The 26,139-nt window shown below is 56.0% G+C and overlaps 1 protein-coding gene across 12 annotated transcripts; it reads left to right on the plus strand.

Moving 5' to 3' along the window:
* Positions 1 to 223: 223 nt before the first annotated feature.
* BAHD1 (bromo adjacent homology domain containing 1) lies at positions 224 to 25,721 on the plus strand. 12 transcript variants are annotated; one of them, XM_077880626.1, is made up of 11 exons: positions 1,571 to 1,724; positions 6,131 to 6,222; positions 8,166 to 8,206; positions 15,754 to 15,837; positions 16,165 to 16,397; positions 17,127 to 18,569; positions 20,329 to 20,711; positions 21,677 to 21,836; positions 22,235 to 22,311; positions 22,926 to 23,026; positions 23,453 to 25,721. In XM_077880626.1, the coding sequence occupies exons 5-11, from the start codon at positions 16,325 to 16,327 to the stop codon at positions 23,640 to 23,642; spliced, it is 2,427 nt and encodes an 808-aa protein (XP_077736752.1). In that variant the 5' UTR covers positions 1,571 to 1,724; positions 6,131 to 6,222; positions 8,166 to 8,206; positions 15,754 to 15,837; positions 16,165 to 16,324; the 3' UTR covers positions 23,643 to 25,721. The 12 variants fall into 12 exon arrangements, with proteins under 12 accessions (XP_077736760.1, XP_077736751.1, XP_077736756.1 ...); XM_077880627.1 differs by having other exon boundaries at positions 16,181 to 16,397; XM_077880629.1 differs by having other exon boundaries at positions 16,213 to 16,397.
* The last annotated feature ends 418 nt before the right edge of the window (positions 25,722 to 26,139 follow it).

Below are 26,139 nucleotides of genomic sequence, written 5' to 3' on the forward strand. Positions count from 1 at the left end.
GTGCTTCTCTCTGCCAGAGGCCGTCCTCGGCCCAGCCCCTCCCCGGGCTGCTCCCAGCGCTCTGGTGACTTGACACTACCCTTTTTGCTGCTGCTCCTTTTACCTCCCAAAGCTCCCCTCCCCCGCCTGAATTGGGAATGAGGCTTTGTTCTGGGGTGGACTCAGCATTTCTCAAGAACCTACTATGTGCACAGCCAGTGCTTATTGAAGTGAAGCCCTCTGCCGACTGAGGCGACACAAGCTGCCCAAGACGCGGCCCCTTCCCGCACCTCCCAGGGACCTCCCACACCTCCGTGTGACCTCAGCCCGTTGTGCCCACCCACCCCGCTGACCCCGCGAGCGTGCTTGGGCTTGGAAAGGCACGTCTGTGGGTGTGAGACGGAGCCACAGCATTCGGTGACTCGGAGGAAGCCAGGTAAGTGTCCACGCTTGGTCCCATCCTGGCTTGGGGACGCCAGGGAGGGAGTCCAGCCGGGGCTGTCAGGCTGCCCGCCCCTTCCCCCCTCCCCCGGAGAGCTCAGATGTTGCCCGCGGTGGTGGAAGAGGGTGTGTGGGTGTCAAGGACTCACAGACCAGGCTCTGCTGTCAGCTGGGAATGGATGAGGGTTCCACACTCTGCTTCGGAGAAAGGTGAATTAGGAGCTGGAGTGGGGGGCGGTAGGTGAAGGGGAGAAAGAGGAAAAAGAGATGCGGGTGAGGGGTTACCGAGCTAGGACCGACCTTGCTTGAAAGGAAAGGAGACGTGGCAGGCAGGGAAGTCGGAAAGATGAGGCAAGGGCGGGAGGGGCTTCTCAGCAGTCGGGGCCCTTTCGCTGGAGTCTGGGGCCCTTTCTGCAGGAAAGGGGGGTTGTCCTCGCTTGATTTTTTTCGGCTGGTCTTCCCGAGGCTTTGCCCTGGAGGCAGCAGCCGCTGGCGAGGGTGGGGTGTTTCTCGGCCCGCAGTTTTCTACAGTGGGTGCTAAGGAGAAGGGGGTAAGGGGATGTAGAGGGGTGACGGCCAGGGCGGGGGCGATATAAAATTTCTCGGGGGGGGGTAGCAGCTGGGGGATAGGGGCTCCAGGGTCGGGTCACCATGGGATATCGGCTCGGGCTCTGCAACCGAAGAGAAAATCCAAGAAGCCGGCAAAGAAAACCACCCCCCGCCACCACCCTTGGCACCGTACCCCTCCCCCCAGGCCCCACCACTCCCCGCACCGCCTCCCCCGGCCGCCTCGTGCTGCCCCCTGCGTTGGGACGACCGACCCACGGTTCTGATTGGTCGGAGACCGGGAGGGGGAGCCGAGGGCCGGATTGGCTGGCGGGGCCAGCGCAGGGCGGGGCGGCTGATTGGCGGAGCTGGCCGAGGGGCGCGCCGCTGATTGGCTGGGGACGAGGAAGCAGGAAGGAGGGCGGCGGAGGCTCCGCTCTCGGGGAGTTTGTGGGGGAACCGCGAGCGGCGTAGCGGATCCCGGAGCCCGGCCCCCGCCGCCCGCCCGTCCGGCTGCCTGCCCCGCCCGTCCGGCCCCCGCCGTCCGCCCGCCCCGGCCAGGCGCTCCCGCCCCCCCGACGGCCCCGCCCGGCCGCGGCCCCCGCTCCGCCCGCCCGGCCCCGGCCCCCAGGAGGAGGCGCTGACGCAGCAGCGTGGAGCCCGGGAATTGAGCGCCCCCGGGGGGTTCCAGCCGCCGGATTCCAGCCCGGCCGGGGCCTGCGGGCGCCCAGAGCCGCGCCGTCCGCGCCGCTGTCCGGGTGAGCTAGGGGCCGGGGTCGAGGAGGGGGGGCGGAAAGGGACAAGCAGGCGCGAGGGAGCGAGCAAGGGAGGCAGACGAGTGGAGGGGAGAGGACCGGCCGCCCGTCAGCGCGCCCCACCGAGCGCGCCGCGCCGCCGCCCCCGCCAGCCCGGGAAGGGACGGACGGACGGACGACGCGAAGCAGGTGCGGCCGCTCGCTTGCTCGCGCCGCCTCCCTCCCCCGGGTCCGGCGCCACGGTCCCGCCATCGGGGAGCGCCGCGCGCCTCGAGGTGACAGCCCCCGGGGGCCGCTCGCCTCTTAGGCTGGGGGCGGGGTGGGTGGCGGCCGCAGGGTGGCAGCTCGGCCGGGCGGCGGCGGCGCGGGCGTCCCGGGCCGCGGAGGGCGGGAGGACGCCGGTCGTTTCCTCGCCGCGGTGGAGCGGGCTCGCCTCCGAATGCGCGGGCGGCAGGCCCCCGCCCCCCCCCCGCCGCGCCCCCTCCCCCATCGCGGTCCCCGAGGCAAGGGGCCGCGGCCGGGGGCGGCGCCGCGGGATCGCCCGCCCAGGGTGGGGGGCGCCCTCCCGCGCTGGGAGCTGACCGGTGATTGCTGATGGGGGGCTGGGGCCGGGGGCCACACTGGGGCCGGGGGTAGTGTAGACCCGACCCTGTCGGCCTGGGAGGAAGGGAGGCGCGGAAGACGGAAGGTAACCGGTTCGAGAAGCGAGTGTGGGCCGCGGGAGGCCCGGCGGAGACCGTGCGGAGCGGCGGCCGAGTCCGAGGTGGGGCGGGGGGATCGAAGTTGTCAGACCGCCTCCAAGTGACAGCGGGACCCCGTGTTCGCGGCCCGGCCTGGCCTGGCCCTGCCCGCCTCTCCGCCTCTCCGCCGGGGCCGGGGGCCAGGTCAGGTCGGGCCCGAGGGGCCCGCTCCGCGGTGAAGCGCCGGACAAAGGCGGCGCCTGAGCGGGCGCAGGTGGTGGCGTCGGGGAGGGGAGCAGGTCCGAGCCACCCACCCCGAGGGGCGGGCGGCAGGGCCGGACTCTGCCCCAGGGATTGCGGGGGCCAGGGTGCCCGCCGGGAGAAGCTGCGGCAGTGGTTCACGGCTCCAGCCGCGCATCGCCTGCGGGTTCTGGGAAGAGTGGGGTCGACCCGGCTGGAGCAGAGGGGCAGAGGTGGGGTTGTGCACGCGGTGGGCCTGGCCGGTGGCGACCCGGTTAGGCAACAGTCTGGTGAGACACTCTAGAGCCTGCTAGGAATGAGGGGTTTCAGCAAGCAGAGTGTGCCCATGGACAGAGGATTAGTCCCACCTGGGACATCTAGTCGCCCATTGTCGACAGTCTCAAGAGGGCAGAAGACTGGTGGGATTTGGCTGACTGGTAGAAGATGCCCCCCTAAAACGTGCCCCAGCAACCCATCCACAACTGTTTTCAGCACTTTTCTTTAGCCAAGAAGGTACTCACAAAGGGTAATGAGAAGCTGGAGTTTATAAACCCAGGCAGGAATTTAATGATTAAATGAAAAGGTTCTTGGTCTTTTCCCTTTGTGCCATCTGAGATACTTTTTCCTACCACCCTCTCTACTCCCATGTCTTCTGAAAAAAAGGAGGAAAGGGCCCTAGAGGGAGCACATGTCCTGGAGGGACACAACTGTCCTTGGCTAGCTAGAGGACACTTGGGAACCGGTGGCGTAAGCTCTTGAGTGCCTGTCCCCACCAGTGATCGGTTCTGAGCTGGATGCTGTTTTCCATTTGTCAGAACCTACTCAGAACTAACTCTCTGGGCGCCTCATGGGACTGTATACGTATTTGAAGAGTTGGGATCGCAAAGACCGGGGGAGACAGACTGTTTCCAATGTTGACTTTTGCCAAGATTCTGGGTTCAAGTCCCACCTCCGGTAGCTGTTTGGTTGGTTAGGAGCTGCTCCTGGCTAGGGTTGGCTGTAATCCCACCCTGGGAAAGCTACATATTAGCCTTGCTTAGTAAGGGCGTGGAGTTAATTCACGGCCCCACACATCCCCGACCCCATCCTCAGAAGGGTCTAGACCCCAGCCTGGGTGGAGTTGAGGCTTGTGGGAAAGGGAGGTATTATCTCATGCAGGAGACTAACGTTTGTTCTGAGAGGATTTAATTGTATGTCTAAGATTCAGAGAATGATGAAGAATTTCAGGGCCTTCTTGCCTCCTTTAGGGCTACACAGTATGTGATTTCTTTTGGAGGCAGTCAGAAGGAGGTGACCTGGTGAGCACTGGAGTATAAGGGGGAGTTGCCAGAACAGTGTTGCCCACCTTGACAGGCTCTTCGTCTGTTCAGGTGCTTGGGAGGGTTTGCTCTGGAGAGTTTACTTCATTGAAGAGTTGGTCTGGTTTTCCTATCTCCTTCCTTTCTGTTGCTCTGCTGTCCCCAAGGCAGGCCTGTGTTGTCCTGGCCGCCTTTTCCCTCCTGCTTCCTCTGGCCCTTCTGATCTAGTCTGTACACAGCTGCTGGATCATTCTTCCTAAAGCACTCCGTCTCCTATGTCATTCCCTTGTCCACACACTTTCTGTGGTTCTTTTCTTCCTGCAGTCTGACCCTAGACAGATCCCCCATGGTTCTCCTCTAGCCATGCAGGCTTTCCCCCAGCCACCCCAGGCACAATTACCTCCCCGCATCTTTGCTTTTGCTGGTTTCTCCCATTGTCCCTAGTGAGGTGCCTCTTGCCTTCCTCTCTTCCCACCTGAATCCTAGTTGTCATTGTTTTGCTGTCACTCAGGCTACTCCAGGGCAACACTGCTTGCCTCTGAGATTGTGAGTCTGTACTTTTTAACATGATGTCTTCTTTTTTTCTTTTTCTTTTTTTTTCGGATTTTATTTATTTGACAGAGAGTAAGCACGAGCAGGGTGAGCAGTGGTCAGAGAGAGAGGGAGAAACAGGTCCCCCGCTCAGTGAGATGCGGGGCTCCATCCCAAGACCCTAGAATCATGACCTGAACTGAAGGCAGATGCTTAACTAACAGTTTCCCAGGCACCTCAACATGGTGTCTTCTTGAGTGGTTTTATAGGTTGGAAGTTTCTTAAAGGCAGGGACAGTGTGAGTGTTAAACCTGTGTGTTGGGTGGCGGGGGGAGAATATTTTAGGACTTCTGGTATATTGCTCTGCATGTTGTTTTTGTTGAATGAATAAATGCAGTTGGCTGATTGGGAACAGGGGAAACCTTCCCTTCTTCCAAAGAAATGCTCAATATGGAGTCCTTGGTGGTTTCCAACCTTTTCTGTCAAAGGCATATAGATAGGGCATGTTTGGGGTGCCTTAGTGTGGGGAACAAATAAAACTTAGCTGTTGTTTCTGACACTCCGGCTGGTGGAGAGTCTGTCCTGTGGATTGCTCATATGACACCATATAGACGTGAATTGGAAAAGGGCTGTAATCCTGTTTTCTTCCTACCCCACCAGGCCATTCTCTCCACCCGGCTTTGCTGCTCTTATGCAATTTTCCTTGTTGTCCATGCTAAATGAATCCATATGTTTGATCTCTTCTCAATCCTGGGTGTAAATGAGGGAGAAAACACGGTTTTGAGAACAGAAAAAAAAGATTCCTGGGTCTGGCCCTTGGACCGGACTTATCCGACTGGCGTTGGAAGAGGTGTTTATCGCTGACATCAGAGGCACTATCAGCCCCACGCCGGACCCATCAGAAGGGAAAGTCATGATCCCAGCTCTCTTGGAACTTCCGTTTTTGTTTACCATCAAACCTTGGACCATGAGGGAAATGGGAAAGAACTGGTGACTGGTTTGAGTCTAGACAGTGAAAAAAATAAATTCTGCATCCATCCCCTTTCCCCCAAACCTCCCTTTTGTGCCCCAGTTTGATGATTAATGGGCCAGCATTTCCCTTCCAAGCGGGAAGGCCACCCCTCACAGTTGCCATGGCAATGCAGACCGCTCCCGTCAATTAAAAAAAATCCCTACTACTTCTCCCTCCTTGCTTCTACCGAAGCAGGAGACTGGCTACCTCCGAATGCATCTCCTGGGCTCTCTCCTCAACTGCGCAGGCTGTTTTGCTGTGCGTCCTAGAACACAGTCCTTCAACACAGTTCTTCCTCTTTTCCGGGGTTTGCCTGAGTTTCATTACCCTGAGCCAGTCGTGCTCTTCTTGGATCCAACAGGCCCTGGAAGCCATCTGTGAAGCAGCAGAGAAAATGACTGTTTTATTCATCTGTAATGTAGAAGGAGCCCTCATCTTTTTTTGGGGGGGGGGTGTTAAAAAATCCCCTCCATACCTCTTCTCTCTGTGGTACGCAGAGGTTTAAGTTGGGGATGGTTTTGACATCCACAAAGAAAGTTTCGGTAACCCTGGAAGGAATTCAGCCTCCCAGTACACGTACTTCACATTGAAGTTGTATGGAGATTTTCAGTTTATTGATTTTCATCTCTCCCCACCTCTCTCTCCCAGAATTCGGGTGGCCTTGTGTGTTTTCATTTTATCTGTCCTTATTCCTCTTGGCCTTGCTTCAGCAACATCTGGCCTCAGCGCCCTGTCGCAAGGTGAGTCATTAAAGAAAAAAAAATCTTAAGGGAAAAAAAGTCTCTGGAGTTGAGAGGTAGTCTGTGTTGAACTAAGGCTGCCAGCTGAAGCTGCTGGGTTTATGGAGCATTATATGAACAGCCCCAACATTAAAGGGCCTCCTTTTTATGAATGGGTTGTGAAGAATGTAAATAAAGCAGCATCTCTCAATGGGGAAGCATTTTACATAAGCAGTGCTACCCTGGCCCAAGTATTTATGGGAATTTGCTAGCACAGTCTGGCAAGACTCACTTCCTTTGTGAACTTGCCATTATACTGGAGACTTTGGAGGGACAAGAGAGTGCTTCCACAATTGAGGGCAGCCCCATCACTCCTGCTCTGGGGGGTCCATGCCCTTGACTCGATGAGCCGGCTCATGGCTAGAGTGCTTGTTAACTTTGAAAAAGACAGAAGATCCAGAGATGGTTCAAGAGCTCATGAAAATTAGAAACCCAACCTCCTGATGCCCTGGGCCCTGACATTCTGCAGCTCCTCACCCTCTGGGCTGTGTCGACCTCCCCAGGTCAGGGGTCCAGGGAGATCCTGGTGGATGAAATCCTGCCTGGTTTTATGGGAGGCACCTAACTGGAATAAAATGGGCCGGTTTGAATTTCAGCTCCTTTATGTTTCCCCCTGCTCATGTCCTGGTACTACCACTAATGAGCAGTAAACTGGCTAATGGGTGGAGGAGGCCTGCTCCGAGTCAGCTGGCTGGACAAGCCCCCTCAGCTGCACTGAGGGCTCCAGTCTCCCCCTCGGCTTTGCCCAGCTGAGCTGAGCTCTGCAGCAGCAGGCACTGGGCTTCCAGTGGGGAGGGTGGGGGATTGGTGCCTTGTGCCTTGCCCTAGGTGATGTGCTATAGAAGCTCAGGACCAGAGGACTGTGGGTTTGGTGAGCAGGCCTCGGGATGGAGTCATATCCAGGACTTTGTATTATGTCCTGGGAAGGATTTTCGTCCAGATTCCATTTTTCCCAGTGGGAAACACCTGCAGAGGATGGTTGGTTATCCACCTGACTCCGGGTCCTACAAAAACACAAAAACGTTGTCCTTGAGATCCTTGGCAGGCCTGATCCAACAGGAATAAAAGAATGGGTTTGTGTCGGAGGTTTTCTGAGATTTGAAATGGGAATTTTTTCCAAGGCACTGTGACCAAGTTACCTGAACGGAAAAATAAGTGACTCCTCTTAGTAAACAGGATCAATGCCAGGCAGGAACTTGGCGTCTACTTCTTTTTTTCTCATTTCCTTTTCTTTTCCAGTGGATTTGGGGGTGGCAAGGTGCTTTGACCCCCCTGCCCTGGGTTATGGTGGTAGGTAGGACCTTAAGGTATGCTTCCGCTTTTTGTGACCCCAGGATCTCACCTGGAGTGGTGGGGGCCGCTCCTCCTTCCTTTCCATCTCTGCTGCCTGTTTGCTGTCCCCCCACACCATGGGGCTCTCAGTTTCCTGCCTTCAGAGGAGAGGAGTGGTGCCCACTTGGGCCCTTCTTCCAGCAGAAACCTCCCTAAGATGGGATAGGGGGAGGGAGGGAGATTCAGTTTGTTAATCACATTCCCACCTGGCCACAGGTGAATTATTAGGGTTTGGAGGATTTTTGCAGAAATCACGGGAAAGGTGTTAGGGTGCTGTTTCATGCCAGAAGGGAAGATGGAGTCACATTCCTACCAGAGTCAGAGCTGGCAGGCCCTCCTCAAGCGAGGGGTGTCTCCTGCCCTGTGCCCAGAGGGCTTCACACAGATTGGACAAAATGTAGAAAAGAATTATAAAGTGGGTTAAATGATTAAAAGAGATGATCTTCAGAGAAAACTGAAAGGACTTAGATTTACTCAGCCCGAAGAGAGGTAGCCATGGGGCAGTTAATACATCTTTGAATGTTAAGGTGGCTGTTCAGAGTGTGCTGACCAAATTTTAATCTTTATTGCAGTTTCGGGCAGGAGGAAGATTTCATCTGGTTCAAGAGATGTGGTGAGATGCGGGGTAGTGGAGTCTATAGTCTTCTCTTTTGGATTTATTGTAAAAACCAAGACAACATATCTTCGAAGCCTTTACCCCTTTCCAGGATATGAAATGGGTTTTTCTCCAAAGCACATGTGCAAGTTGATTGGGGCCTTGGGCAGACTTTGCTGTAGGAACAATTTGTAAAATTATATGTATGTTCTCTGGCCGGCCCACCGATGCCATTTAATTGGAGTACAGCTTCAGTTCCTTTGTGGCAAAAAAATCAGGAAAAATGAATAAGATGTTAATACCAATAATTAAAACAACACAGAAAAGCGAAATGGTCTGTGCAAGTTGATCTGGAATGTTAGTCTGTGAGCCGGCAGCTGTCCCGTGTTGCAGAGGGGGTGTGGGCTTTGGGACTGACACCAGATGCCCTGCCTCTGCTGTCCACAGCACAGGAGGGTGGCCAAGTTCTTTTACCTCTCGGTACCTGTTTCTCCTCGTTGGGAGGAGATGGTAACAACCCCCTGGTGAGGCTATTGCGAGGATAAATGAGAGTGAATGTTATGTGTTCAGGGTGGTGCTGGGCACGCAGTGAGTGCTTGACAAACATTAGCCATCCTGTTAGACTAGAAGCCTCTGTGGTGAATCAGGAATTCCCTACCCTGCACACTTAAGAGATTCGGAGACTGATAATGCTAACTCTGGTTCTTTGCTGCTGAGTTCGCCTGAATATCCCTGACGTTCGTCTTGATACCAGGGTGCCTCTAAGTACCGCCCTTGCTTGCTTAATGCTTTGGGTTAAGAAGTGGAATATTTTCCTGAGATACAGCTGGGCAAGTTGGGGGAGAGAGAGAAGAGGATGGTAGTGGAAGAGGGTTGTGTTATGTAAATAGGAGAGATTTCCCCAAAGTAGCCCTATTGAACTGTTGATTACACTGAAGAGGCCACGTGGGCTCCTGGGAGTAGGGGAGCATTGGTGGGGGGGGGGGGGGGTCAGAGTTCCCAAGTGATGCCATCAGTCCAGAGTAGAAATGTTAAATGGGGTGGAGCAGGTGGGCAACCAGATCTTTGTTCATTCAACAAGCTCTTATTAAGCCCTGCGGGTGAGATTTCGTGGTAAGGCCAGCAGAGCCCACCTGTCCCCATGGAGTTTGCATCCTAATGAAGGTGGCACTAATCACTTAGTTAATTAGTTACCTATAAGGTATTTGTGTTAGGTCTCAGGAACTCTTGGAGGGTTTGCCTAGTGGTTCTGCTAGCGTTGGGAAGGGCTGGTCTTGGGTCTTGTTCCTTGTAGCTGGCTCATTCAGGAGGTTAGCACTCTGTTGGGGAGTAGGAGGGCAGGGCTCCCAGGTTGGCCCAGCCAGCCAGTTACCTCTGTTCAGGACGAGAGATAGCACGTCCAGTCTTGGTGGACCATCTTAGAAATCCAAGTTGTTGGTTCCCGGAGTGTCCCAGTGGTTGAACGAACACCTGTGCTTTGCCCTTCTGAGTAGGTGCCTGGGGCAGGCTGGGGAGCTGTTGTCTTTTTTGAAAATTGTATATCAAAAGCATGACATTTTCTCTTGGTTTGCTGAGGGCCTGTTGCTGGGCTTTGGGGTGCCCCGGCTCAATTGCTGTGTTATTTCTCCCACACCGTTAACTGCCCAGAGCAGATGAGTCCTGCTTCAGGTATAGATCTGCTTCTCGCCCAATCTGGGCGCTGTAGGGTCTGGGAGGGGTAGGTCTCAGGGAGACCTAGCCTGGAATCCTCTTGTCCCTCCGGCTGGAGTGAGCCTCCACAGAGCCAAGGAAGGAGAGTCTGGGAACGGTTGTACTTATCTCCTGCCTCAGGACTTGGACTTTTTTTTTAAAGATTTTATTTATTCATGAGAGACACAGAGAGAGAGAGGCAGAGACATAAGCAAAGGGAGAAGCAGGCTCCTCACAGGGAGCTGGATGTGGGACTCGATCCCGGGATGCCTTGAGCCAAAGACATGCTCAACCGCTGAACCACCCAGGTGTCCCAGGACTTGGACTCTTTGTTCCTTCTTCCTACATCTAAACATTTATGAAGCAAAGTTCTTGGCCCTCAGTATGTGTCCGAGAGAAGAGCTGGCTCACGTCTGCCCTCTGAAGTTGCTGTGGAGCTGCAGTGCTCCATACCAGGCTCTGGACAGGACACCCTGTTAGAGTCTGTGTCACATTGTCTCGGCTTCCTTCCTACCCATCCAAGCTCCAGTTTCCTAGTCTGTCTTAAGTTTTTTTTTCAGCATTTGGCCTAATACTTGACATATTGGAGGAGGGAGGAGAATGAGCTCCTATTGAACACCTCTTGTTACCCCGGGTATTCTGCTAGGCACTTAGGCACTTTGCACACGTTCTCGTTTAACTTGATCCTCACGACAACCCAGCTGTGTAGACGAGGATACCAAGGCTCAGAGCAGTTCAAGCTGTTAACCAAGCCCACTTAGGATTAGCAGTAGCACCAAGTGGCTTCTAGCCCCAGCAGGTCTCACATCTGCTGTGTCAGGCTGTGGTGAGAGGGCAGCAAATGTTGGCTGAATGAGCAAGGTCACAGGAGATGCTGTGTGCCTGGCAGTGAGCAGCAGGTGCTCTGGCTTAGCCGACCACCACCGGTAGATTCAGGTCTCCCTGGTGCACCAGGGCTGGGTGGGAGGACAAGGCCGGGGAAGGCAGATGACCCGGGGTAGCCACATGTGCCTTAAAGGAAACCCTCCGGAGACTAGTTTTGCATTGCATGCGATTCCCTTCTAATTTCTCAGGTTAGAGTTTCTCAAAGCAGAGCACCATGATGTGAGTAACACAGTGCCTCTGCCCGCTGTCCTAGCTCAGTGGTCCACATGTGTATGCTGACTTCTAGATCGTAGGGGTACACCTCTCTGTCAGCCCCTACCTGCAGGGGCACTGGCAGTTTCTAGGGAAGAGATTCCACTAGCTCTACTGTTACCTATATTCCTGTACTTAATTGCAATTCTCATATAAAATTGGAGAGTCCGTTCATAGTTGGACTCAAAACTCTCCTACCTCCCCCCTGAGATTTGTATTCTTTTACTGTTACAAGAGGCAGGGTGTTTGGCTTTGTGTCTGAAGCCAGAAGTAAGTGGGGGTTCTGGATATTTGGGTGCAGCTCTGGGCCTGTGTGGCCCTCCTGCCAGGATGGTCAAAGTAGACAGGTATAGCCAGGACGGGGTCCGGGTGCCGGGCTGGGTTGGCCAAGGTCCCAGACCCAACGTGAGGTGGGTGTGAACCTTCGCTGCACAGCTGCTGTGGGCTCCTGGGAGCCTTTGGTGTGAAGTGTGAGTAGCAGGTGGTCTGACAGGCCATTGATAGGCTTGGTGCCTTCCAGGGTGGACCCAGCTCCTCAGATGGCCACCAGACCCGAAGGCAATCTATATAACAAGCTGTTTCCAGATGGATCAAGCCAGTTCCCTCTGGTGGGGTGGGTGCTTCCTGCCCAAGTGTCCCAGGATCCCAGCCTGACTGCACAGTGAGTCCGGTGCCCGCAGCAGATGGGGCTGAACAGGCATCGGCGGGGGGGCACGGTGGGGCCAGCGGCCCAGGCCACCGCTTTCTCTTCGGGTCAGCACCTGGGGGGCTTGGGTGCTCTGCTCTCTCTGGGTGCTCGTATGAAGCAGCAGTCAGATGGCAGGAGCTGGCAAAACTTGCCACCTGGCCGCATCCCCTGGGCCTTTCACCATCCAGTTGAGCATTTCCCAGAGGCCTGGAGCCTTGTTTAGGGTTTGCTGGGACAGTTTCTGCCCCTGTCTCCTCACTGCTGTAAGGAGGAGCTCCCCCCACCCAGTGTCTCCATCTTTCTCTGGGGTTGACACTTGGGTGTCTTTGGCAGAATAGAAGCAGAGCAGAGTTCAGGTGCAGGCTGGGTTTTCAGATTTCTCACGGCCTCGATAGCTTCGGCTCCTGGTGTGGGGAACTCCCCAAGCCAAGGGCAGACTGCTCTCTGTCCGTGGGTCTGGAAGGCGGGGTTGGGGGATACGCTGGCCTGCCTGCTTCCTACCCCACTGGGCTCCTGCACAGAGACTAATGTCATCCTCACCACTACCCTTAAGGTTCCTTCTGATGTATCCATTTTATTATTTATTTATTTTTAAAAAAGATTTTATTCATTTATTCATGAGAGAGACAGAGAGAGAGGCAGAGACACAAGCAGAGGGAGAAGCAGGCTCCATGCAGGGAGCTCGACATAGGACTCGATCCCGGGTCTCCAGGATCACACCCTAGGCTGAAGGCGGTGCTAAACCGCTGAACCAGCTCGGCACCCCTGATGTATCCATTTTAGATGAGGAATCTGAAGTTCAGGGAAGTAAAGTAAGTTGCTTACCAGGGGCAGAGCTGGCATGCAAATCGAGGTCTGCCTCCCTCGAAGGTTTGCTCCTTTCCAGTTTACCAGCCATAGGGGATTCAAGAGATACCAGCGTGACTGAACCTGGATTTATCCTGAGTTTTGGCAGCTTCACTTGTTTCTTCGTGAAGTAATACCAACTGCACTTAAATGAACAGGAGCCTGCCTTTGTGCTCTTGCTGCATTTCTTCTCTTATAGGAGATTTAAGAAACTCCGTGCTCATGAAAACCTGTTATTCCTTTGGGGGAGGTTATGCCAAGAGAGAGTGCAAAGGAAGGCAGTGCTTAACTCAGTATCAATTGTGTGACTTTGGGTATAATTTGGAGGGAAGTGGCTCGGGTCAGGGCACTTGTGGACCCTCACCCAGGTGACCACTTAGCCTACCTTTGCCTAAGACCCCCCCTGAACACTTTCCTCCTGTGAAAAATAATCCCAAAAGCCTGAAAAGCAGAACTTAAAGCACAATGGGTAAGAGAGGTTTCAGGAAGGGTAGTGGGCAGAGTCCTGGGTCCTGACTGGGTGTACCGCCTACAGCTGAGTAAGGTGTGTGTGTGGGGGGGAACTGTGGCCGGTGACTTCCTGTCCTGGGCCAGGCCGTCTCTGCTGGCAGGAGTGATCTGGGCTTGACCTGCTGGTTTTCCCTGCAGTGGTGCCCGCAGCCCACACTCCCCAGGCCTCTGACTCTCCCTTGCACAACAGCACCTTGAGTGTGCTGAGAGAGAGAGAGAGAGAGAGAGAGAGAGAGAGAGGTGCATGAGGCCGCTGCAGCTGGAGGGCAAAAGCCAAGTCCTCCCTCCCTTTCTGCTTCTGTGAGGAGGACTCCTAGCCCTGGACAGATATGAGTTTGGGGTATTGACAATTTGACTGGGCCTTTGATGGCCTGTTTACTGTCTTTAAGGTACACTTTGTGATTTTGGTTTCAACCTGTGGTTTGCTAGGTCTTTGGCATGGAGGACACTGGCCACTCTCCTTCATGGCAGCTGGCTGTTCTCTGATCAAAGCTGGGGACAGGGATCCCTGGGTGGCGCAGCGGTTTGGCGCCTGCCTTTGGCCTAGGGCACGATCCTGGAGACCCAGGATCGATTCCCACGTCGGGCTCCCGGTGCATGGAGCCTGCTTCTCTCTGCCTGTGTCTCTGCCTCTCTTTCTCTCTCTGTGACTATCATAAATAAATAAAAATTAAAAAAAATATTAAAAAAAAAAAAAAGCTGGGGACAGTCAGACTGGTTTTCTTCAGTAGTGCTAGCTTGACACAGTCTAGGTGAGCAATAATATGCCCTGGGGAGGCCCTCCTAGGAACCTTCTCTCAAGGGGACCTAGACTATCTATGCCTGGGAGGGCAAGGCTACCTGAAGAGAAGGGTGGCGCTGAGAGAGCCCAGGCACCCTTGTCTCTTGGCAGTGGTTGGAAGTTCTTGGTCTAGCTGGTGGGTGGGGACGGAACAGCAGGAGGATTGGCAGAGCTGAAAGGGGAGCCACTCGTCCTGCTTTCCCAGGCTTTTCTGCCCCCCCCCCCCAGCTGGGCCACCCCTGCAGGTTAGAGGGGAGCCCCCTCCACCCAGCCCCACCCCAGGGAAAAGCTGCAGCTGAAGTTCTCACAAGTCCGGCTTCAAAGCATGACTCATACCCGCTCTCCTCAGATGGGAGTGCAGCGAGGCAGGCGGCAGACCCCAGCCTCTCCTCAGGATGGTGAGTGACATTGCTGCCTTAGGCACCACATGAAAGCTAAGAGTTCCTTTGCTGGTGACAAGGGATTTGGTGGATTCAAGAGAAACTAGCAGGAGGCTCTTATGCTTGATTTGGAAATGTGACTTGCACCCTGTGATTTAGAGGCTTCCTGGGATCCGAGGACAGTAGGTGTCCTTGAGGGACTGCAGAGCTGAATGGGAGGTGACAGGATAAGACACCATAAGGAACATATCCCTGAGTTCTGGGGACAGGCTCCCCTCCCAACCTCTCCCTTCTAGGATCTTCTGACTGTTGGGGTGGGGGCGAGTATCTCAGGGTCTACCCTTGTAGCTGGTCCACCAGCAGACTCGGGGTGGGGGGGTGTTGCAGTGATGACGATGACGACGGGACCATTGGGACAGGCCAGCCATCTCTTCGCTAAGAGCTCCTTTGCTTGCCAGGCTTGTGGGCACCTCCCTGAGCTCACTCTTTCCCATCTGGCCCCTCCTTGCTCCGTACTTGGTATCCATGTCCTTAAAGGCCATAAGCCCAGGTGACCTCAGCCTTGGCCCCCAGCCATTCCCAGGCCTGACTCCTCTGGTAACTTGGGGCCTGTTGAGGGGCTTCGGTGCTCACTCAGCTGTGAGGTCTGTTCCCAAATCCTGAATCCTCTGTCTCCGACTCCAGGCTCTTCGGGGGTGGGGGAGGGCTGGGCCTCAGCTTTCCTAGGAGATGCAGATGTGCCTTTTGTTGGGGCTTGTCCAGCACAGAGGTGCCCCGCGTTTGAGAAGGGGGTCTGTGGATTGCAAGCAGCCAGGATGCTTTGGAGAGTGAGAGGAGGCATCGCTAATAAGCCTGCTGAGCTACCAGGGTTGGAGCAGCCACCCTGATTGGAAGCGGAGGTGGGGGTGTTAGGGAGCCTGGCAGACTCCTGGGGTTCTTTAGGACCCTCCCGGCTGTGCTTCGGCTTCCGGGGGGAGGAATGGGTTTGCTTCCTGGGCCTCTGTCTCGCCCCAGCCCGCTCTCTGGGCAGCAGCAGGGCCCCGCACGTGGTCAGAGCAACGCCTGGCACCCTGCCTCCCTTTTCCAGTTTTCCGAGTCCTTTCTGGGCCTGACACCCACGATGCCCTCAGCCTGGTTTTCCGAGCACTCTTTCTCAACTAGTACAGCATGTGTGTGGAGAGAAGGTACCCAGTGACCCCGGCCACTGGCTCAAGGCCACGGGAGCCAGCTAGGGAGGGCTCAGGAATGCCTGGGAGCCTTCAGGCTTGGGGCTTTCAGGGTTAAATCCTGGCCCAGCGGGGACTGCTCCCAGCCTCTGGGAGAGGGAGGATGAATAACAATAGCGGTGGGGAAATCTCACTGGAAAGCCTGGGCCTGCGGGGTGGGGAGGGGTTGCAGGGTGCCTGGGAGGGCAGAGCCTTGTCTGGCACCTTATTTGGCAGCACCTTGCTTTGGGTTGGGGAGTGAACAGCTCGGTTGGTCGTCCCTGACCACTGACACTGACACTGACACCCCCCACCCCCAACCCCGCCAGTTCTTCACTGCCTTGCCCATGCCAGCCTCCAGGACACAGCCCAGCTCTGGCCTCTCATTCGGGAAGGGGCCTACGCTGCCCCAGGTATGTTGGGGGCAGGGGAGTATTTGCCGAGCAAAGTGAGGGGATGCCACTTTGCCGGTCTGGTCATGGGCATTTTCTCTCCAGGGTTTGGGCTTTCTGCCGCTCCCACCCCCGACCCTGTCCTCCTCTCTTCCTGGCATCTTGCCTACCAGGAGGGAGACCAGAGAAATAGGGCAGGACTAGTAAGGCAGCCCCAGTTTGGTTTGCCTCTTAGTTCTTCTCTTTAATACTTGATTTCCCTAACTCATAGAGGCCGGGGGGGGGGGGGGGGTCATATGTGTGTTGTCATGTGGGGCTCCTACCCAGGAATGCTCACCCTTGCCTTAGGGACATCCTTCTCTAGGCACAGACACAGATTGGGCCGCCCTTCCCCAGGATCTGAACCAAAGTGGGGCTGGCTCGTGGGGCTGCCTGAGACCTCTCCTGACCGTGGACTCCTCAAAGCCAGGCCTTCCGTTCAGGGGACTTTTTCAGCAAGATCCCGGTTATGGCCATCCTGCTCTACATGCCTGGGGGGTGTCCCCACCGGCTGGACTTTGCTTTCCTCCACAGCCCAGCAGGCAGGTTCCTCACCTTAGCTCCTGTCCATGTCCTTATCTTCCTGTGGCCAATCTCAGAAGCCCCAAGGTGGGGGAAGGTTTGATAATATTTTTGAAGGAACAGATGGGCTCCCACACCCAAGCCCCGTCCTGGCTTAATGTCTTTCAGAGCTTCTTGCTTTTTTTTTTTTTTTTTTTTTAAGGCTTTATTTATTTATTCATGAGAAAAACCAGGCAGACACAGGCAGAGGGATAAGCATGCTCCCTGTGGGGAGCTTGATGTGGGACTTGATCCCAGGACCCCAGGATCATGACCTGAGCTGAAGGCAGATGCTCAACCACTGAGCCACCCAGGTGCCCCTCAGAGCCTTTTCCTGACCTGCGATAAGTAGTGGGACAAGGACAGGTAGAGAGAACTGACAACTTTGCCCCCAGTGCCTTCTGTCTTCTGATCCTGGAGTCTGCAGCCTTCCATAGGCACTAGAAGGGCTTACTTAGTTCAAAGCAGGACCCTAGGCTAAAAAGAAGAGTGGGCAGCCAGTCCTCACACAGCTGTTGGTAGACTGACCCCACTGGACCTTTGCACTCTGGAAGAGGGGTCTTGGGAGAATCCGGGCTGTGGATGGGATGAGTGAGGCAAGGCCAAAGTGACTGAAGGGGGCGGTGACAGTGGATGGGCTGCAGAAGAGCAGAGAGCAGGCAGGGCAGGTCACGGTGGGCTTCTCTCATTGCCTGCCTTCTGCCCCGCAGATTGGGAGTACTCCATGACACACACACGGAGGAAGTCCCTTCCCATGCTGAGTTCGGGCCCCACTGGCCGCCGGGAGCCCCTGCAGATGGAAGGAAGCAATATGGAGCAGGGGGCAGAGAGTGTGGAAGCAGGCATGCCCGAGAGCCCAGGACACCTCACAGGGCGCCGCAAGAACTACCCGCTGCGGAAGCGCCCCCTGGTTCCTGAGAAGCCCAAGGCCTGCAAAGTGCTGCTGACCCGCCTGGAGAATGTGGCTGGCCCACGGAGTGCAGATGAGGCTGATGAGCTGCCCCCTGACCTGCCCAAGCCCCCGAGCCCAGCCCCATCTGGTGAGGACACTGGCCTTACCCAGCCCCGCAAGAGGCGCCTGGCCTCCCTCAATGCAGAGGCCCTCAATAACCTGCTGCTGGAGCGGGAGGATGCCAGCAGCCTGGTGGGCACCCGTCGCAGTCGGGGCGACCCTCACCGCAGCCGGGACCGTGACCGAGCCGCTGGGGGCTGGTCCTCCTCCAAGAAACGGCCCCGGCTAGGGGACCTTGGAGGAGGAAGTCGGGACCTGTCCCCAGAGCCAGCACCTGATGATGGTGCCCGTCGAGACGGTGACCCAGCACCCAAGAGACTGGCCAGCCTGAATGCAGCTGCCTTCCTGAAGCTGAGCCAGGAGCGGGAGCTACCCTTGAGGCCACCTCGTGCCCACCCAGAAGCAGATGGGCGTTCTGCAGAACCACCAGCGCTGAGGGCTCCGAGGCCAAAGTGGGCTAATAATAAGGTCCATGGGAAGAACTATCCCAAGGCCCGGCAGGGGCCTGGCTCTGGGGAGGCGGTGGGCCCACTTGGCTGGCAGAGGCACCCTGAGGAGCCATGGCCATCTGCCACCCCTCGTGGGCCAGCCAGCCAGCCACCTTACCAGCCACTGAGCAAGGCTCTGGAAAGCCCCTTAGGGCTCCGCCCCCACCTGCCCCTGCTGATGGGTGGGCAGGCAGCCTTGAAGCCAGAGCCTGGGCGCCCAGGCGAGGAGTCACCTGCCCCCAAGCAGGAACTGCACCAGCCTTCTTTCCCTGCACCCCAGCTGTCCCCGCTGCCGATGCCTGGCAACCCTGCCCACTACAGTGGCCTGTGTGGTCGGCCTGAGCTCACTGCACTGGGCAGCTTCTACGTGTATTGCAGCCAAGATGGGCTGCAGTGTGGAGGCTATGCCCCCTGCCCCATGCTTCCCGAGGGCAAGTTGTCCTCAGTGGCTGCACCTAACGAGGGGCTCCTCTTGGCACCAAGCTCAGTGCCTGCAGGCACCCCTTTCCAGCACCCTCCCTGGGGCTCTCGCTACTGCTCTAGCGAGGACACTGGAGTGAATGGATACAGCATCTGTGAAATGTTGCCCCCATCTCTTACCCACATTGGCACTACCTGTGGCGGCTGCCCCTACAAAATGCCTTTTGCAGCAGGTAAATGTTCCTAGGTGTGGGATCTCCCAGGGAGTCAGCTGTGGTGTCCCAGGAGGCTGGGCCATGGATTGGGGTGGGGTTCCTTGAGGTCTAGCTACTATGTGGGAGGTAGGGGGCTCCAAGAAGGGAGGACTCCCCCTGGTTTCATGCTGTGTCCAGCTCTTAACTCTGCTCTGTCTCCACCATGTATGGAGGTTTCTTGGCCTGGCACTTAGGTAACATTGTGACAGTGGCCAGGGCAGGGGAACCACCTCTCCCTCCCCATCGGGATACCCGTTCTCATACTCTTGAGTAGCAAGTTAGATATTGAAAATAGGGCTTTTGCCAAGTTACTCCTATAATTCTCTGCCTTCCTCAAGGAGAGCTAGAATTCTGCTTTCCAGGAGCCCATTTCATCTGCACTCTGGCATAGTTCAGTGGTCCTGGGAAGGGTGGTGGGTACCAGGCCCTGTAGGTGGTGCCAGCTGCAGTAGGACTGCTTCACCCTCCCCATACATGCCTTGAAAGAGAGGTAGTACCCAGATGTAGCATCATCTGCTAGGGGCAAACAGTGGGCACACACTAAGAACAGACAGAGTACCCTGGCACAGACAGGATGCTAACAGGGCCTGTGGCTTTGGTGTCTACCTTCCTAGCAAGGCCCAGACACCTGAGAGGCTTGCACTGCAGCCCATGAGACACCCCCATGATGATCTCTTCCCCCTAAACTGTTAGGAGTGTCCTCTCATGCCTCTCCAGCCTCCATCCCTGGTGCCTGGGTAGAAATGAGGTGATCAGAGCCATCCTGTCTGGCAGGTCTGCCCTGCTGCTGATGAAGTGAGAGGCTAGGCCTTACCAGAGCTCTCCCTGCCACCACCCCACAACCTCCTTGTAGGGGTCTATAAAACAACTTTATAGACCAGTTGACTGGCCAGACTGGTTGTTTCAGGTTTGGGCATGAGTTGGAGCTCTAAGAAATGAGATCAGGCTTTTGCTTGGGCTTTTCCTTCTTTTTTGTACCACTCTCCCACATCTAGACACCTAATCCAGAGGACCCAAGACCCTAACCCCTTGCCCTGGAACACCAGTAAGCACCATGTGCCAGGTATTATTCTGAGTGCTTTACATATGGGAGGCCACATGGCATGTAATTGAGTACAGATTCTGGAGCCAGACTGCCTGGAGTGAAGTGTTCTCCCCCACTTCCTTAGACATGTGACCATGGGATAAGCCGGTAACTGCTCTGTGTCTCGGTTTTCTTGATTACAGAATGGTGGTAATGGTACTTACCACATAGGGTTGATGTAGGGATGAAATGAGTTAATCCATTGATAAAAACATCTAGGACACCATATGTGCTATTTGCCTCTCCTCCTCCTATTGCAAGGCCCTAGGAGGCAGCGTGACTTGCCTGAGGTCCCACAGCCAGTGAGTGGCAGGTCTGGGATCCATATCATGGGCTGACTCTGGCTCCCCTTGTTCCTAAGCATTGTGGAAGCCCTGGAGAAGATTAAGTCAGAGCTAGAGACACTGTTCCCGTTACCTCCCCTTCTTTCAGGCTAGAAGGGGGAGATGGAGAGGGCTGTGGCCAGTCTCCAGGGTCAAGAAACCCCTAGCCAGTCAGCCTGACAATCCACCTTAAAGGCCTCTGACTCCACTTGCTCAGGGACCTTTGGGTTGACACTCAGAATTAAGACAGGAGTGGGCTCTGAAAGCAGGGAGCCCAGCGGGGTTACTGCTTGTCCTTACCTGCCCTAATCCCCTCTCTCCTTTTTCCCAGAAGGCTGCAGGTCCCTAGGCCAGCTGGAATTTCCTCTCCCAGAAGCTGGCCACCCTGCCTCACCTGCCCACCCCCTCCTGGGATGCCCTGTGCCCAGCGTGCCACCTGCAGCAGAGCCTGTCCCCCATCTTCAGACACCCACCTCGGAGCCCCAGACCGTAGCCCGCGCATGCCCTCAGAGCGCCAAGCCTCCTAGCGGCTCCAAGTCAGGTCTACGCACAGGCTCCAGCTGTAGGCACACCGCGAGGAGCAAGGCCGCCTGCAGGCCCAGCCACCCCAAGCAGCCACGTGTCCAGCGCCCGCGCCCACGCCGCCGTCGCCGTCGCCGCACTAATGGCTGGGTGCCCGTCGGTGCTGCATGTGAGAAGGCGGTCTATGTCTTGGTGAGTGCTAGCTGATGGGAGAAGGGAGGGATGGCACTGGGGACATAGGACTTGCTGTGAGGGAATCCCAGGAACCCTTGGCTCTAGCCTGAGAGGTGACAAGGGGTCCTGCTCACTTAGACTCCGGGAACTGATCGTGCTGGCCCAGCCTGCTCCCCCAGCTCCCGCTGCCGATCCTGTATCGCGTGTCTCGGGGAGGGGAGGGGTACACAGTCTGTCACACCTGCTGGCCCCCATCTCTGTCGGTGACTCTCAGGGAAGCCATCTGAAGTGTCTTTATCCCTCCTCCCCGATCATATGGTCTCTTGTTCTAGATTATAAAATGGTGGGCTTTCATGAAGGTTTTTTGGATAAGCATGTATAGGGAAAATTGGGATAGGCAGAGAAAATGAGCGATACAGGAACATCTGGGTTGATGAAACAAGTATTGACTAAACTTTATCAAGCACTTCTAAGGTGCTTTGATCCTCACTGCTACCCTGTGAGGTGCATATCCCATGTTCTATACTCATTTCACAGATGGGGAAACTGAGGCATAGTAGTAGATTAAGTAATTTGCCCAGGGCCGTACCACTTAGCAGTGGAGGTTTAAGGGTCAAATCCAAACTGCCCCAATAGGAAGTTTGAGAACCTTCTAGATGCTGGGGCTTGGAGCAAGAGAACCGGCTGTTGGGGTCTGGTGGTCATTGCACAGCCCCAGGGGCTTTAGGCCACTTTCCCACCTGTATTCCGATTTTTTTGTCTTTTCTCCAACCATGGGGAGCTCCCGTTCTTATCCTGCCCCTGAAAGCCAGGATGAGGGAGAAGAGGCCACAATGGAAACTACTTTTGCAATTTCCCATCCTCAGTAGTTCATCTGCCCTGAGGAGAGCACAGAGAGAATGTCTTTTGCTCCCTCCCTCCTTCCTCCCCTCCTCACTCTGAACCTGGCCCCCATCAGCCTGTCTGCATCATTGGTTTGTTAGGATGAACCAGAACCAGCCATCCGAAAGAGCTACCAGGCGGTGGAGCGGCATGGAGAGACGATCCGAGTCCGGGACACCGTCCTCCTCAAGTCAGGCCCACGAAAGACGTCCACACCTTATGTGGCCAAGATCTCTGCCCTCTGGGAGAACCCTGAATCAGGTACCCCCTGCCCAGAGTCTGACCTGGCACTAGTCTCTTCCTGCTGTTGGCACAGAGTCTGCTTTCCACTCAGCCGGCATCTGTCTACTGCTTAGGGCTGCAGATGGCCCTGTGGTTTGGGTTGGATCAGCTCTTTAACCTTTCCAGCCACCAGCACCTGGGCACCTGTCCCCCTACCTCACCTGTCAGTACCTTTTCCCCTTTCTGCCTCCATACCTGAGAGCATTTCAGACTCCGGCTTGGTCTGAGGCAGGGGATGTGAGTGGCTGGAGCCTGGAGGATTGGCCCAAGTATGGAAGTTGGATGATACTCCACGGCAGGTAGCCCAGCCTTCCTGCCTGTCTAAGTAACTCCGAGGTCGCCAGCTCAAGCCTTGACTGCTTCTCTTGTTGCCCTAGGAGAACTGATGATGAGCCTCTTGTGGTATTACAGACCAGAGCACTTACAGGGAGGCCGCAGTCCCAGCATGCACGAGGTGAGTTGCCTGGCAAGTGTGTCCAGGAGAGAGAAGTGGTGGCCCCACGAACATGGTTTGGAGAAGCAGCCATGCATGGGCAGTCAAGTCATAGTCATCTCAGATGCCACAGACCAGCCTGGGTCTTAGCCGATTTTCCCAGCACTGCCCCAATGTATGTTTCAAAGGGAATAGTAACCTTTTTCTTAAAAGGAGGGAGGAGAGAAAAGACTCCGGGCACCCCTGGGCACTCTATCAAGCAGTGCGTTAGGAGAGGTAGTATTATCCGGTGTGGTCACTCCGTCCCCACCGGGGCTCCCTTTTACTTTGTTTCCCTTGCTGGGCTTTCCGTCTCCTCAGGAGATGGGCACCAGTACCCCTCTCCTCCCCTGGAATGGGTTGCTGGAGCAGGCCCTTGGCTTTTCCCAAGTAGTATGGGACTGGGCGGGGTGTCCTGGGGTGGGCACTGGGTGAGGAGCAGATAGGCTGAAATTCCTGGGATACTCCCTGGCTTTCTGGGCACTAGCTGGAGTTCTCTCAGGTCAGGACTCCCAGCAGAAGAGCTAATGTCTGCCTTGCTTCTGGAGTTATGTGCTGCCAGCCCTGGTACCAACGTTCTCCTCTCTTTCCTTGAGCCTTTGCAGAATGAAGTCTTTGCGTCAAGACATCAGGACCAGAACAGTGTGGCCTGCATTGAGGAGAAGTGCTACGTGCTGACCTTTGCTGAGTACTGCAGGTGGGTGGTGCCCTGTGCCTCTGGCTAGCCTCTCCCCTTAGACTCCCCAGGGCTGTTTAGGGGCTGCTTGAGATTCCCAAAAGGATCTCATTCGCAGGGCCTGACCTCCCAGAACATTCTTCCTCACTGCCGCCTTTCACCATTCTAATGTTTGTAGGAGAATGAATTGTCCCTCCTCTGAAGCAGAGAGGTTGGGGCAGCGTTTGGGGGTGGTCACGGTATGGATCTCAGAACCTTCGAGGAGAATCGGCAGGTGTGGGGAGGGAGGTCCCAGCAGACGTGCTCCCCCAGGACAGGTGTGGAGGCAGCAGCAGCCCCCGTAGGGGTGGGAGGGGATGCCTCAGCGCTCTGGGCAGGGTGGGGAAGGAATTGATCTTCCTGCAAAGCTGGCTGTGGTAAAAACAGCAAATGGTGTTGTCCCTGCAGATTCTGTGCCATGGCCAAGCGCCGAGGCGAGGGCCTCCCGAGCCGAAAGACAGCACTGGTGCCCCCCTCTGCAGACTACTCTACCCCGCCACACCGCACGGTGCCCGAGGACACGGACCCTGAGCTGGTGTTTCTTTGCCGCCATGTCTATGACTTCCGCCATGGCCGCATCCTCAAGAACCCTCAGTAGCCTCCTCAGGCCCGCCCGGGGGCGGGGGAGGGGGGGATTGGGGCAGGGGTACTGCTTGAAGCACAGCACTTGGTTAAGGGGCCACAGGGGTTGAGGCTGCTGGCCTGTGGTTCTCTTGGGGGGAGGGCAGGGACCCCTCTGGGGACTGGGCCCCTGGGGAGGGAAGGGGAGGCCAGGGTATAAGGAAAGTGTCGCAGCGCTCAGCTTGGCCTGGGTGCCTCTCTCTGGTGGCCCTGGTGGAGACTTGAAGAAGCAGTCTTCCCTGAGGCTGGGCCTGGCCTGAGGAGGATGGGGCCCAGGGGCGGGGTGGGGGGGGAGTCCTTCAGGAATAAGGCCCACCAGGCTCCTCTTTAGCCTCCCCTGGGCCCTTCGAGGGGGGAGTGGGAGCCAGCTTTACCTCACCCACTGTGACCCGCTGCTTCCCCATCAGCCTGGGACCAGGCTCTCCCGGATTCTAGCACAGCTCCGAGCTCCTTCCTTTGAGGAATAGAGAGCCCAGAGTCTGGCTTCCAGAGCATAGACTCTCTTTCTAGACTCGGGGCCTTTCCCTGGCTTCCTCCTCTGCCCCTGTAGTAGCCCCTAGTGCTGGGACAAGTTACCCAGTGCTGACAGTCATGGGTGTGGCCCGCTTGTGGGAGTCAGCTTCCTGTCGGCCTTCTGGTGAGGGCCATCCAGCAGGTCTGGCTTCACAGAAGCTAACTGGTCAACAGGGGGTTAGTTGGGTCTGGGAGGGCAGAAGGGAGCTGGGAGGGGGTGGGGGGCAGGGGGCAAGGAAAATTTGCTACCTGATTTATTGAAGACTTTTCCTCTTGCCTTACACTTGGAGGTTCTAGGAAACCTCTTGCAGAACTTCATACATGACTCTTCAAGCCACACCCACCTGAAATCAAACCAAAGGAGTGCTGTGGCTCCCCTGGCCCTGCCACCCCTTACCCTAGTCTTTTGTAGATTGCACTAATTTACATCCCTGCGAGAATCAACACTGTATCAGTCCACAGACCTGCTGAGCTGCAGCCACTCACTCTAGGAGCTAAGGACCTGCATTTTCTGTTTGTTCCTGTTGCCCAGGGGCCCTGTTCTCACTAATGCTGCTCCCCAGAGTAGGTTAGGAGGCTGGGCCCCCTGTTGTCCTTGCTGGGGGACCAGGCCCTAACCCCCCCCCCCAGGGGGCCCTCTGTGAGGGGGCTGGAGCAGCCTGGTTCTTTCCTATTTGTACCAAAGAGGAGCACGGTAGGGATGGGGAGAGGAGCACAGTGTGGTTTGGGCCCTACTATGAGCACCTCCACAGGGGAGGGGGGGCAGGAGCCTAGGAGGGCAGCACTCCTCCTCCTCCTCCCCCACCTAGGAAGGGGCAGGCACAGACCCAGCTCCAGCTAAGGAGGTGACAACCGGGTGAGGACAGTTGGGCTGGGTCTGGAGGTGGAGGTGAAAGCATCCTGAGCATTTGATGCATTTCCAGCATCCCCAGGCCCTGTGGGATCCCTGAGAAGACGGGGCTGCTCCGGATTGGTCATTGGGCTTGGGGGAGGCCTGGAGGCTTCAGAGGTGAATTTACATGTGGAAAGCCCAATCCCAAACCGGAGGGGAAAGGGCTGGGGTGCCCTTGTATTGAATAAGCTGTTTGGAGGAAGGCGTGGGGCAGTAAAAGAGGTTGGCAGAGTGGCCGTGGGGGCTCTGAAGAGCCAGCCTGGGAGCCTGCTTATTCCCAGGGTGCTGGGCCCTGGCTGCCAAGGAGCCCAGCCTCACTCAGCAGGAGAGGAGATGAAGGCCCCTCCTCCCCGGAGGCGGGGTCTGCTGCCCAGTACTTACATGCTTTTGGAATCTCTTAGATGTGGAAATATTTTTTCGAACCTGAAAATGCAGCTGGTAGAATTTCAATGGAAGCATAATTCATGTAAAATATATTTTAGTTGATATTTTGTAAAATGCACTTTTTGTGTGTGTCGACCCTGGTTTCTCAGATCTGTATTTCAGTGTTTACAAGGGAGGGAGGACCTTTCCTCACCTCCCTTTTGACAGAGATTAGTACTTCTTTAAGAAAAAAATAAATTTGAAAAATTGTATTGATTTAGAAAAGGATTGTTTCCTGTGTGTCCTGTCATCTTTGTGGGGGGGGGTTGGGGTGTGTGCAGAGGGGTCACTATTTTGGGGATCCCTCTTAACCCTTGTAGTGGAGGGGCTGGCTGAGGCCAATAAACAAAGTGGGCAGGAAAACAGGGAGAGCGCAAACGGAGGAAAGGAGACAGAGCAGATGAGAACTTGGGGTGGACTTCTTGGCATCATGGTGGCCAGAGTTACCTGCTTGTACAATGTGAAATCCCTGGTTTGCCAGCCTTCACCTCAGGTAGGTGTGTGGTGAAGATAGCACCTCTTCACCTTGGGTCATGTCCTCGGGGGGTCGGCCAGCAGAAACTGTCCCAGGGCCTTTGTGTCTTGTGTCACTCCTTGCCAAGGGACTGAAAGTCCTCATGGGCCAAGGGTTTGTGACTGCCTGTAT

Source organism: Canis aureus, chromosome 32 (genome assembly GCF_053574225.1).
Source record: "Canis aureus isolate CA01 chromosome 32, VMU_Caureus_v.1.0, whole genome shotgun sequence".
NCBI classification, from domain to species: Eukaryota; Metazoa; Chordata; class Mammalia; order Carnivora; family Canidae; genus Canis; species Canis aureus.